The 15,222-nt window shown below is 35.5% G+C and overlaps 1 protein-coding gene across 1 annotated transcript in view; it reads left to right on the top strand.

Moving 5' to 3' along the window:
* PATJ (PATJ crumbs cell polarity complex component) overlaps positions 1-14,549 on the top strand; it is a gene marked incomplete in the record, with an annotated part of 974,742 nt that extends 960,193 nt beyond the window's left edge. Inside the window, 4 exon segments of the mRNA XM_053693647.1 lie at positions 3,530-3,634; positions 12,929-13,026; positions 13,132-13,255; positions 13,921-14,549. Of these exon segments, the coding sequence (XP_053549622.1) occupies positions 3,530-3,634; positions 12,929-13,026; positions 13,132-13,255; positions 13,921-14,067 (474 nt within the window).
* Positions 14,550-15,222: the final 673 nt, after the last annotated feature.

The raw sequence follows: 15,222 nt of genomic DNA on the forward strand, positions 1-15,222 counted from the left end.
GACAGTCTGCAGAGGCTTAGATACAAGGTAATCACTGAGGTAAAAAGTATATTAATATAAATTAGATAAGGGGCAGTCTGCAGAGGGTTAGATACAAAGTAATCACAGAGGTAAAAAGTATATTAATATAACTGAGATAAGGGGGCAGTCTGCAGAGGCTTAGATACAGGGTAATTACAGAGGTAAAAAGTATATTAATATAACTGAGATAAGGAGCAGTCTGCAGAGGCTTAGATACAAGGTAATCACAGAGGTAAAAAGTATATTAATATAACTGAGATAAGGGGGCAGTCTGCAGAGGCTTAGATACAGGGTAATTACAGAGGTAAAAAGTATATTAATATAACTGAGATAAGGAGCAGTCTGCAGAGGCTTAGATACAGGGTAATCACAGAGGTAAAAAGTATGTTAATATAACTGAGATAAAGGGGCAGTCTGCAGAGGCTTAGATACAAGGTAATCACAGAAGTAAAAAGTATATTAATATAACTGAGATAAGGAGCAGTCTGCAGAGGCTTAGATACAGGGTAATCACAGAGGTAAAAAGTATATTAATATAACTGAGATAAGGGGGCAGTCTGCAGAGGCTTAGATACAAGGTAATCACAGAGGTAAAAAGTATATTAATATAAATGAGATCAGGGGCAGTCTGCGGAGGCTTAGATACAAGGTAATCACAGAGGTAAAATGTATATTAATGTAACTGAGATAAGGGGGCAGTCTGCAGAGGCTTAGATACAGGGTAATCACAGAGGTAAAAAGTATATTAATATAACTGAGATAAGGAGCAGTCTACAGAGGCTTAGATATAGGGTAATCACAGAGGTAAAAAGTATATTAATATAACTGAGATAAGAAGCAGTCTGCAGAGGCTTAGATACAAGATAATCACAGAGGTAAAAAGTATATTAACATAACTGAGATAAGGAGCAGTCTGCAGAGGCTTAGATACAAGATAATCACAGAGGTAAAAAGTATATTAATATAAGTGAGAAATGGGACAGTCTGCAGAGCCTTAGATACAAGGTAATCACAGAGGTAAAAAGTATATTAATATAACTGAGATAAGGGGCAGTCTGCAGAGGCTTAGATACAAGATAATCACAGAGGTAAAAATTATATTAATATAACTGAGATAAGGAGCAGTCTGCAGAGACTTAGATACAGGGTAATCACAGAGGTAAAAAGTATATTAATATAACTGAGATAAGGGGGCAGTCTGCAGAGGCTTAGATACAGGGTAATCACAGATGTAAAAAGTATATTAATATAACTGAGATAAGGAGCAGTCTGCAGAGACTTCGATACAGGGTAATCACAGAGGTGAAAAGTATATTAATATAACTGAGATAAGGGGGCAGTCTGCATAGGCTTAGATACAGGGTAATCACAGATGTAAAAAGTATATTAATATAACTGAGATAAGGAGCAGTCTGCAGAGGGTTAGATACAAGGTAATCACAGAGGTACAATGTATATTAATATAACTGAGATAAGGGGCAGTCTGCAGAGGCTTAGATACAGGGTAATCACAGAGGTAAAAAGTATATTAATATAACTGAGATAAGGGGCAGTCTGCAGAGGCTTAGATACAGGGTAATCACAGAGGTAAAAGTATATTAATATAACTGAGATAAGAAGCAGTCTGCAGATGCTTATATACAAGGTAATCACAGAGGTAAAAAGTATATTAATATAACTGAGATAAGGAGCAGTCTGCATAGGCTTAGATACAAGGTAATCACAGAGGTAAACAGTATATTAATATAACCGAGATAAGGAGCAGTCTGCAGAGGCTTAGATACAAGGTAATCACAGAGGTAAAAATTATATTAATATAACTGAGATAAGGAGCAGTCTGCAGAGGGTTAGATACAGGGTAATCACAGAGGTAAAAAGTATATTAATATAACTGAGATAAGGGGGCAGTCTGCAGAGGCTTAGATACAGGGTAATCACAGATGTAAAAAGTATATTAATATAACTGAGATAAGGAGCAGTCTGCAGAGACTTAGATACAGGGTAATCACAGAGGTGAAAAGTATATTAATATAACTGAGATAAGGGGGCAGTCTGCATAGGCTTAGATACAGGGTAATCACAGATGTAAAAAGTATATTAATATAACTGAGATAAGGAGCAGTCTGCAGAGGGTTAGATACAAGGTAATCACAGAGGTACAATGTATATTAATATAACTGAGATAAGGAGCAGTCTGCATAGGCTTAGATACAAGGTAATCACAGAGGTAAACAGTATATTAATATAACAGAGATAAGGGGCAGTCTGCAGAGGCTTAGCTACAAGGTAATCACAGAGGTAAAAAGTATATTAATATAACCGAGATAAGGAGCAGTCTGCAGAGGCTTAGATACAAGGTAATCACAGAGGTAAAAAGTATATTAATATAACAGAGATAAGGGGCAGTCTGCAGAGGCTTAGATATAAGGTAATCACAGAGGTAAAAAGTATATTAATATAACTGAGATAAGGAGCAGTCTGCAGAGGCTTAGATACAAGATAATCACAGAGGTATAAAGTATATTAATATAACTGAGATAAGGGGCAGTCTGCAGAGGCTTTGATACAAGATAATCACAGAGGTATAAAGTATATTACTATAACTGAGATAAGTGACAGTCTGCAGAGGATTAAATACAAGGTTAGCACAGAGGTAAAAAGTATATTAATATAACTGAGATAAGGAGCAGTCTGCAGAGGCTTAGATACATGATAATCACAGTGGTATAAAGTATATTAAAATAACTGAGATAAGGAGCAGTCTGCAGAGGGTTAGATACAAGATAATCACAGAGGTATAAAGTATATTAATATAACTGAGATAAGGGGCAGTCTGCAGAGGCTTAGATACAAGGTAATCACAGAGGTATAAAGTATATTAATATAACTGAGATAAGGAGCAGTCTGCAGAGGGTTAGATACAAGGTAAGCACAGAGGTAAAAAGTATATTAATATAACTGTGTTGGTTATGCAAAACTAGGGAATGGGTAATAAAGGGATTATCTATCTTTTTAAACAATACAAATTCTGGTGTAGACTGTCCCTTTAAGCTTTAGATCCATGCTTTTTCAATAAAGATTGATAGTAGGAGTAAATTAAAATGTTTCTTAAAATTGCTGCTCTTTCTGAACCATTATAGAAAAAAAATGGGTTTATGGGTTTAGTGTCCCTTTTAATAAGCGTTTCCTGCCCTCTTGTAGATCGGATGAGATCATTATATTATATTATTATTATATCAGGCATTGTGAGTATCTGTTATATTATTTAATAAGCATCTCCTGCCCTATTGTACAGTACATTCAGGTTACGGATCAGATCATTATATTATATTATTATTATATCAGGCATTGCTGTAAATATCCCTTATATTATTTAATAAGCATGCATTTCTTGTATATTCTGGTTGGGGATCGGATCATTATATTATATTATAATTATATTATATCAGGCATTGCTGTGAGTATCCGTTATATTATTTAATAAACATCTCCTGCCTTCTACATTCAGGTTGGGGATCGGATCATTACCATTAACAATCAGCCTTTGGATGGGCTTTCTCACGCAGACGTGGTTAATATACTGAAGAATGCCTATGGGAGCATTATCTTGCAGGTAAGGTAATAAATACAGAAGTGCAACTGTGAGACGCAGATAATTGCTGTTGTGCAGAGATTAGATAATTGACTGCGAGCCTCACTGCACATATGAATGCTTCCCTATGGGAACGTCCGCGGTTGTGCGACAACTAATATAGAATAACTCTTTGGTATCACTGTTAAACTTGCAGCTTTTATAGGAAATGATAGGGTACTTGATGCTTGAATGAGTAGTTACCCTTCTGATTGTAGAATGAGTCTGAGCTCCTCACTGTAATAGGTTTGTTCTATCACTCGTCTGTTGTCTTGCAACCTAATAAGGCATCTGTAAGGCTAAACCCATCCCCAGAGCTACGGCTTTGTGTGAGGTTTCTAGTTATACTACTGGATTATGTTAATATCATTTCCCCAAGGGCTCTCCCTCTGAAACCCTAAAAGGACATTCCGATGCGAAAATGACCTGCTCTGATTCATTAAAGGGACATGAAACTTAAAGGGACACTGAACCCAAATTTTTTCTTTTGTGATTCAGATAGAGCATCAATTTTTAGCAACTTTCAAATTTACTCCTATTATCAATTTTTCTTCGTTCTCTTGCTATCTTTATTTGAAAAAGGAGGCATCTAAGCTTTTTTTTCGTTCAGAACTCTGGACAGCACTTTTTTATTGGTGGATAAATGTATCCACCAATCAGCAAGGACAACCCAGGTTGTTCACCAAAAATGGGACGACATCTAAACTTACATTCTTGCATTTCAAATAAAGATACCAAGAGAATGAGGAAACTTTGATAATAGGAGTAAATTAGAAAGTTGCTTAAAATTTCATGCTCTATCTGAATCACAAAAGAAAACATTTGGGTTCAGTGTCCCTTTAATTAACTTTTTCATGCAATTGTGTCTGCATCTCTCTCTAAGGCTCCTGTCATCTCTTTGCTTTCTTCTGCTGCTCATTTTTAGGTACAAATGATATAGGTAATAGCAGAAGTGCAAGCTCTCTGATCCGGTGAGATTCTCCAGTCTCGTCACTACAGCAAGGCTCCCAAATTAAAGGGACATTATACACTCATTTTTTCTTTGCATAAATGTTTTGTAGATGATCTATTTATATAGCTTATAAAGTTGTTTTTTTTTTTTAATGTATAGTTTTGCTTATTTTTAAATAACATTGCTCTGATTTTCAGACTCCTAACCAAACCCCAAAGTTTTATGTGAATACCGTCAGCTACCTTCTCCAGCTTGCTGCTGTTTGTGTAAAGGGTCTTTTCATATGCAAAAGAGGGGGGAGTGTCTTATTTCCCACTTGCAGTGGGCTTTCCAACTACCTTTTTAACAGAGCTAAACTGTGAGCTTCTAAGTAAGTTTTTAAACAGTTTTATACTGGATTTTTATATCAGTATCTGTGCATCTTATTCTTTATAGTAGTGTCTATTACATGCAGTTATATAAAAATGAGTGATTACTGTCCCTTTAAGTAATAAGAACACATCTTAGCTTGAAAACTGTTGTAGATGTGAAGGAGAGACCATACATTGAAATTAAATGCTCGAAAAAGCCCCCAAAGATTTCATGTGTTTTCTCTCTATTCCAGTGAGATTTTTAACATCAGGCCCAAAGAGCAGAGCTGTGATAAAATGTTGTGGCAAACCGCATGGGCTTTAAAATGATATATTTGCTAGCGCCTTTTATAAACACAAACAATTATTTCAAAATGGTATCTAATATTAGATTTCCTTTAAACTCGATTAGCAACTAACTGTTTTGTTTGTAAACCAAGAGTCATATGGTCTGTGTATCTAGTGATGTTTTATACACAAAGATCATTTGTCCGTTAGCGTATCGTTTAATCTATTTAATCATAACTGTCAGGTTTGTAATTCCTTCCTTATCAAGTTCCGCTGCGCTCACTAGTATATGATCTGTGCTCCCTAGTATATGATCTGTGCTCCCTAGTATATGATCTGTGCTCCCTAGTATATGATCTGTGCTCACTAGTATATGATCTGTGCTCCCTAGTATATGATCTGTGCTCCCTAGTATATGATCTGTGCTCCCTAGTATATGATCTGTGCTCCCTAGTATATGATCTGTGCTCCCTAGTATATGATCTGTGCTCACTAGTGTATTATCCGTGCTCCCTAGTATATGATCCGTGCTCCCTAGTATATGATCTGTGCTCCCTAGTATGTGATCTGTGCTCACTAGTATATGATCTGTGCTCCCTAGTATATGATCTGTGCTCCCTAGTATGTGATCTGTGCTCACTAGTATATGATCTGTGCTCCCTAGTATATGATCTGTGCTCCCTAGTATATGATCTGTGCTCCCTAGTATATGATCTGTTCTCCCTAGTATATGATCTGTGCTCCCTAGTATATTATTTGTGCTCACTAGTATATGATCTGTGCTCACTAGTATATGATCTGTGCTCCCTAGTATATGATCTGTGCTCACTAGTATATGATCTGTGCTCACTAGTAAATGATCTGTGCTCACTAGTATATGATCTGTGCTCCCTAGTATATGATCTGTGCTCCCTAGTATATGATCTGTGCTCACTAGTGTATTATCCGTGCTCCCTAGTATATGATCCGTGCTCCCTAGTATATGATCCGTGCTCCCTAGTATATGATCTGTGCTCCCTAGTATATGATCTGTGCTCCCTAGTATATGATCTGTGCTCACTAGTATATTGTCTGTGCTCACTAGTATATTGTCTGTGCTCACTAGTATATGATCTGTGCTCACTAGTATATTGTCTGTGCTCACTAGTATATGATCTGTGCTCCCTAGTATATGATCTGTGCTCCCTAGTATATGATCTGTGCTCACTAGTATATTGTCTGTGCTCACTAGTATATTGTCTGTGCTCACTAGTATATGATCTGTGCTCCCTAGTATATGATCTGTGCTCACTAGTATATTGTCTGTGCTCACTAGTATATTGTCTGTGCTCACTAGTATATGATCTGTGCTCCCTAGTATATGATCTGTGCTCCCTAGTATATGATCTGTGCTCACTAGTATATGATCTGTGCTCACTAGTATATTGTCTGTGCTCACTAGTATATTGTCTGTGCTCACTAGTATATGATCTGTGCTCCCTAGTATATGATCTGTGCTCACTAGTATATGATCTGTGCTCACTAGTATATTGTCTGTGCTCACTAGTATATGATCTGTGCTCCCTAGTATATGATCTGTGCTCACTAGTATATGATCTGTGCTCACTAGTATATTGTCTGTGCTCACTAGTATATGATCTGTGCTCCCTAGTATATGATCTGTGCTCCCTAGTATATGATCTGTGCTCACTAGTATATTGTCTGTGCTCACTAGTATATTGTCTGTGCTCACTAGTATATGATCTGTGCTCCCTAGTATATGATCTGTGCTCACTAGTATATGATCTGTACTCACTAGTATATGATCTGTGCTCACTAGTATATTGTCTGTGCTCACTAGTATATTGTCTGTGCTCACTAGTATATGATCTGTGCTCCCTAGTATATGATCTGTGCTCACTAGTATATTGTCTGTGCTCACTAGTATATTGTCTGTGCTCACTAGTATATGATCTGTGCTCACTAGTATATTGTCTGTGCTCACTAGTATATTGTCTGTGCTCACTAGTATATGATCTGTGCTCCCTAGTATATGATCTGTACTCACTAGTATATGATCTGTACTCACTAGTATATGATCTGTGCTCACTAGTATATTGTCTGTGCTCACTAGTATATTGTCTGTGCTCACTAGTATATTGTCTGTGCTCACTAGTATATGATCTGTGCTCCCTAGTATATGATCTGTACTCACTAGTATATGATCTGTACTCACTAGTATATGATCTGTGCTCACTAGTATATTGTCTGTGCTCACTAGTATATTGTCTGTGCTCACTAGTATATGATCTGTGCTCCCTAGTATATGATCTGTGCTCCCTAGTATATGATCTGTGCTCACTAGTATATTGTCTGTGCTCACTAGTATATTGTCTGTGCTCACTAGTATATTGTCTGTGCTCACTAGTATATGATCTGTGCTCACTAGTATATGATCTGTGCTCACTAGTATATGATCTGTACTCACTAGTATATGATCTGTGCTCACTAGTATATGATCTGTGCTCACTAGTATATGATCTGTGCTCACTAGTATATGATCTGTGCTCACTAGTATATGATCTGTGCTCACTAGTATATTGTCTGTGCTCACTAGTATATTATCTGTGCTCACTAGTATATTATCTGTGCTCCTTAGTATATTGTCTGTGCTCACTAGTATATTGTCTGTGCTCACTAGTATATTCTCTGTGCTCACTAGTATATTATCTGTGCTCACTAGTATATTGTCTGTGCTCACTAGTATATTATCTGTGCTCACTAGTATATTATCTGTGCTCACTAGTATATTATCTGTGCTCACTAGTATATTACCCGTGCTCACTGGTATATGATCTGTGCTCCCTAGTATATTATCCGTGCTCTCTAGTATATGATCTGTGGTCACTAGTATATGATCTGTGCTCACTAGTATATGATCTGTGCTCACTAGTATATGATCTGTACTCACTAGTATATGATCTGTGCTCACTAGTATATGATCTGTGCTCACTAGTATATTGTCTGTGCTCACTAGTATATTATCTTTGCTCACTAGTATATTATCCGTGGTCACTAGTATATGATCAGTGCTCCCTAGTATATGATCTGTGCTCCCTAGTATATGATCTGTGCTCACTAGTATATTATCTGTGCTTCCTAGTATATTATCTATGCTCACTAGTATATTATCTGTGCTCCCTAATATATTATCTGCGCTCACTAGTATATTATCCGTGCTCACTAGTACTAGTATATGATCTGTTCTCACTAGTATATTGTCTGTGCTCACTAGTATATTGTCTGTGCTCACTAGTATATTATCTGTGCTCACTAGTATATTGTCTGTGCTCACTAGTATATTGTCTGTGCTCACTAGTATATTATCTGTGCTCACTAGTATATGATCCATGCTCACTAGAATATGATCTGTGCTCACTAGTATTTGATCTGTGCTCACTAGTATTTGATCTGTGCTCACTAGTATATTATTCGTGCTCTCTAGTATATGATCTGTGCTCACTAGTGTATTGTCTGTGCTCACTAGTATATTGTCTGTGCTCACTAGTATATGATCTGTGCTCACTAGTATATTATCCGTGCTCTCTAGTATATGATCCGTGCTCTCTAGTATATGATCTGTGCTCTCTAGTATATGATCTGTGCTCACTAGTATATGATCCGTGCTCACTAGTATATGATCCGTGCTCACTAGTATATTATGTGTGCTCACTAGTATATTATCCGTGCTCACTAGTATATTATCCGTGCTCACTAGTATATTATCCGTGCTCACTAGTATATTATCCGTGCTCACTAGAATATGATCTGTGCTCACTAGTATATGATCTGTGCTCACTAGTATATGATCTGTGCTCCCTAGTATATGATCTGTGCTCACTAGTATATGATCTGTGCTCACTAGTATATGATCTGTGCTCACTAGTATATGATCTGTGCTCACTAGTATATGATCTGTGCGCACTAGTATATGATCTGTGCTCACTAGTGTATTATCTGTGCTCACTAGTATATGAAGACAAATCATTGGTAGGTCCCGGACAGATCATATTTGCCATAAATAAAGGGACAGTCAATACCCAAATGTTATTGTTTAAAAAGATAGATAATCCCTTTATTACCCATTCCCCAGTTTTGCACAACCAACACCATTATATTAATACACGTTTTACCTCTGTGATAAGCTTTTATCTAAGCATCTTCTGTCAGCCCCCTAATCACATGGCATTTTATTTATTATCTATTGACTTTCATTTAGCCAATTAGTGCAGTTTCTGCCACGGGCGTCACAGTGTTATCTATATGGCTCACATGAACTAGCTCTCCCCTGTTGTAAAAAGCAAATAAAAAAGCATTTGATAAGAGGCGGCTTTCATATGAACCTCCTAGGTTTAGCTTTCAACTAAGAATACCAAAAGAACAAAGCAAAATTGGTGATAGAAGTAAATTGGAAAGTTGTTTAAAATAACATGCCCTATCTAAATCATGAAAGTTTTTTTTGGACTTGACTGTCCCTTTATTCATGAAAGTTTAATTTGGTATTCATTGTCCTTTTCAACTTTTATATTATCAAATGTGCTTCATCCTCTAAAGATAAATAAAAACAAAACGTTTTCTTTCATGATTCAGATAGAACAAACATTTGTAAATAACTTTCCAATTTACTTCTATCATCAGTTTTGCTTCATTCTCTTTGTATCCTTTCTTGAAGAAGCATCAATGCACTAGAGGGAACTAGCTGAACACATTGGTGATCCAATCACAAGAGGCATATATGTGCAGCCACCAATCGGCAGCTAGCTAGAGAATTAAGCAACTTAGATAAAATAAGTACATTGCAAAGTTGTTTAAAATTGTATGTTCTATCTATCTGCATCATGAAAGATAAAACATTGGGTTTCATATCCCTTTAATGGTCTTTTCAGATGTTGAAAAAAGGAACAGCACTTGCACTTACCTTTATATATCAGTATTAATATACTCACTATAAAAGTACTAAGGTGCACTTACCTTTATATATCAGTATTAATATACTCACAATAAAAGTACTAAGGTGCACTTACCTTTATATATCAGTATTAATATACTCACAATAAAAGTACTAAGGTGCACTTACCTTTATATATCAGTATTAATATGCTCACAATAAAAGTACTAAGGTGCACTTACCTTTATATATCAGTATTAATATACTCACAATAAAAGTACTAAGGTGCACTTACTTTTATATATCAGTATTAATATACTCACAATAAAAGTACTAAGATGCACTTACCTTTATATATCAGTATTAATATATTCACAATAAAAGTACTAAGATGCACTTACCTTTATATATCAGTATTAATATACTCACAATAAAAGTACTAAGGTGCACTTACCTTTATATATCAGTATTAATATACTCACAATAAAAGTACTAAGGTGCACTTACCTTTATATATCAGTATTAATATACTCACAATAAAAGTACTAAGATGCACTTACCTTTATATATCAGTATTAATATACTCACAATAAAAGTACTAAGGTGCACTTACCTTTATATATCAGTATTAATATACTCACAATAAAAGTACTAAGGTGCACTTACCTTTATATATCAGTATTAATATACTCACAATAAAAGTACTAAGGTGCACTTACCTTTATATATCAGTATTAATATACTCACAATAAAAGTACTAAGGTGCACTTACCTTTATATATCAGTATTAATATACTCACAATAAAAGTACTAAGGTGCACTTACCTTTATATATCAGTATTAATATGCTCACAATAAAAGTACTAAGGTGCACTTACCTTTATATATCAGTATTAATATACTCACAATAAAAGTACTAAGGTGCACTTACTTTTATATATCAGTATTAATATACTCACAATAAAAGTACTAAGATGCACTTACCTTTATATATCAGTATTAATATACTCACAATAAAAGTACTAAGGTGCACTTACCTTTATATATCAGTATTAATATACTCACAATAAAAGTACTAAGGTGCACTTACCTTTATATATCAGTATTAATATACTCACAATAAAAGTACTAAGGTGCACTTACCTTTATATATCAGTATTAATATACTCACAATAAAAGTACTAAGGTGCACTTACCTTTATATATCAGTATTAATATACTCACAATAAAAGTACTAGTGCACTTACCTTTATATATCAGTATTAATATACTCACAATAAAAGTACTAGTGCACTTACCTTTATATATCAGTATTAATATACTCACAATAAAAGTACTAAGGTGCACTTACCTTTACATATCAGTATTAATATACTCACAATAAAAGTACTAAGGTGCACTTACCTTTATATATCAGTATTAATATACTCACAGTAAAAGTACTAAGGTGCACTTACCTTTATATATCAGTATTAATATACTCACAGTAAAAGTACTAAGGTGCACTTACCTTTATATATCAGTATTAATATACTCACAATAAAAGTACTAGTGCACTTACCTTTATATATCAGTATTAATATACTCACAATAAAAGTACTAGTGCACTTACCTTTATATATCAGTATTAATATACTCACAATAAAAGTACTAAGGTACACTTACCTTTACATATCAGTATTAATATACTCACAATAAAAGTACTAAGGTGCACTTACCTTTATATATCAGTATTAATATACTCACAGTAAAAGTACTAAGGTGCACTTACCTTTATATATCAGTATTAATATACTCACAGTAAAAGTACTAAGGTGCACTTACCTTTATATATCAGTATTAATATACTCACAGTAAAAGTACTAAGGTGCACTTACCTTTATATATAAGTATTAATATACTCACAATAAAAGTACTAAGGTGCACTTACCTTTATATATCAGTACAATAAAAGTACTAACGTGCACTTACCTTTATATATCAGTATTAATATGCTCACAATAAAAGTACTAAGGTGCACTTACCTTTATATATCAGTACAATAAAAGTACTAACGTGCACTTACCTTTATATATCAGTATTAATATACTCACAATAAAAGTACTAAGATGCACTTACCTTTATATATCAGTATTAATATACTCACAATAAAAGTACTAAGATGCACTTACCTTTATATATAAGTATTAATATACTCACAATAAAAGTACTTGGTGGCTGCACATATATGCCTCCAGTCATTGACTCACTAGATGTGCTCAGCTAGCTGCCAGAAGTGCATCACTGTTCCTGAGTCAACTTTTCAACAAAGGATACCAAGTGAACAAAGCAAATTTGGTAACAGAAGTTAATGAGAAACTGTTTAATACCTCATGCTATATCTGCATTGTGACCGTTTAACCCCTGCAAAGGAGGGGCCTCGAGCAGTGCAGTTCCTGAGTAGGAAACCGCCAGTGATTAGTGGATCGTTTGGCTGCCACTTGTGATTGGTTCTCTCTCTTTATGATGCCAATGGGGTTAAACACATAGTTAGTGCCAGGTGACAAATGGGAGCAAGTAATGTTTGCAGGGGTTAAACACATAGTTAGTGCCAGGTGACAAATGGGAGCAAGTAATGTTTGCAGGGGTTAAACACATAGTTAGTGCCAGGTGACAAATGGGAGCAAGTAATGTGTGCAGGGTTTAAACACATAGTTAGTGCCAGGTGACAAATGGGAGCAAGTAATTTTCACGTTTCAGTATATTTTCTTCTTCTTTAGGTTGTAGCCGATACAAATATTAGTGCTATTGCCGGTCAGCTGGAGCACTTGTCTGGGACTCAGACCATTAATGCAGATCACCATTCTGAGGACGTAGAGTAAGTACCACAGTAATTAGCAGCACCTTGAGAGCTTTATATCGTTTTGTGAGCCTTGTTTAGACTTAAACAAATAGATTTCAGTCCCGGTTGTTTTATTTGCAGGCCACCTACTCCGAAAATAATTCATCTGGAAAAAGGAGCAGATGGTTTAGGTTTTAGCATTGTCGGTGGATTTGGGAGCCCACATGGAGACCTTCCTATTTATGTTAAGACAATATTTTCTAAGGTAAATATACAAACAAATGCATTGCACAAAAAGCTATGTTCCTTTTAGTAGCTTGTGATGTATTCCATAAGCTTTCAAGACCTCACTGAAGTAGACTGCAATAATTTAACCACTTGCTGTGTGCAACCTCAGTGCAGGAATTTCACCCCAGTAAAGAAAATGAATGTCATTATTACCAGTAATATACTGAGGGGATTTAACTCTACGTTTCCCATAACACACACGCTGCTACCAGGAACACACAGATAATGTGTTTATCCTGTTTTCTATCATAGACCCAGTCTTCCTCTTGTAATCCCCAGTTTATGAGAGCAGATACAGTATTGCTATGCTTCCTTATGCATGTGTATTGGCTGGGGTGAATGACATCATGCACAAAATTACCCATAATGCTGATGGTAACTTTATGTACTCTTGCCCAGCATGAACTTGCATTTGAAAGTAACTTGCAACAGTTTATCGGAGATTGCAGCAGGGAGGTGAATTTTATAATTTGATGTTTTTGAGCACTTGGGTATCTCACAATCTGCCACTCTAGGCAAGGACCTGGTACTGCTTTATATGAAACATTAATGAAATACGGATAACATTTCCACCTTTATTATTGAACAGATTCTGTAAATAACTCCTGGAAATAAGAGTCTAAAAACAAGTATTTCTTTTAGGGAGCAGCCGCAGAAGATGGGAGACTAAAACGTGGAGACCAGATTTTATCGGTCAATGGCGAAAGCTTGCAAGGAGTCACACATGATGAAGCTGTTGCTATCCTAAAGCGTCAAAAGGGAAATGTAACTTTATCTGTGATGTCGTAGTTGGTCCATACTGCGCATCTGTTGTTGTGTTCACAGCACTTAATACAGCTTCACATCAGCCGCACGTGTTTAGCAAACAGACAAAGTTGCCACAAATATGTATAAATGGTCTTATTTAATGGGTATTGCTGCCAATTAATAGTGTGGTTGCTGGTGTAAATAAATGTACATTGTAGATGAAGAAAACAAAATGCTAATTCATTACTTTAAAAGCAGCTCGGATGTCTTCCAATTTTTCCCTGAGAATAAATCACTGTATGTTACATTATAAAAAATACCGCTCTTTACCAGAGTGGTTTTATTTCACATCTCTCTGGGAATAGGTAGATTACTTTTTTGGGGGAAAAAATAGCTCTCTCTGTATTATATCAATTTACAGAATCAGCTACTGCATATTTGTCTCCAAGTTGAAAAAAACGAATCACCACATAAGATCCAATGTAAAGGTTGTACAGAAATCATTAATAAAGGCTTCAGTATGAGATGCTGACTTTGTTTTTATGTTAAGGAGACACTATGGGAAACTGAATGTAGCACATCTTATGGTACCAAAAGCCTAAAGCCTGATCATCTTTCCACCAGTTTATAAATGTTAGAGATGTATGGAAACTATATGGTTGTTCTATTCCCTGCTGAAGGAACCCTATGTGAGTCATGTAGTTGATAGTTGGATCCCCTCTCACAGCTTTATGAAATCAGTGGCAATATAAATGTATTTTATTGTATTTTATTCTTCCTTTGGCTAAAGTGCCATAGATTTATGTAATGGAACATTTTATTTAGAATGTTCCTATAATTCATGATAAAAAGCAGTACTTCAACATGGATATTGTTTATTATTTTGCCTAAAAAATGTGAAGTATAAAATTTAAATTTAATCTAATATATCAGCATCTATGGTGTAGTGTCTAATAATGAAGTATGCTAGTTGGTATTTCCTGCTACTCCTCTTTGGCTAACCCTGCTAATGCTCATTGGCTAATAGGTACTTCCTGCTAATGCGCATTGGCTTATAGGGGTTTCCTGCTAATGCTCATTGGCTAATAGATACTACCTGCTAATGCTCATTGGCTAATAGGTACTTCCTGCTAATGCTCATTGGCTAATAGGTACTTCCTGCTAGTGCTCATTGGCTAATAGGTACTTCCTGCTAAT

Source organism: Bombina bombina, chromosome 10, assembly GCF_027579735.1.
Source record: "Bombina bombina isolate aBomBom1 chromosome 10, aBomBom1.pri, whole genome shotgun sequence".
Classification (NCBI taxonomy): domain Eukaryota; kingdom Metazoa; phylum Chordata; class Amphibia; order Anura; family Bombinatoridae; genus Bombina; species Bombina bombina.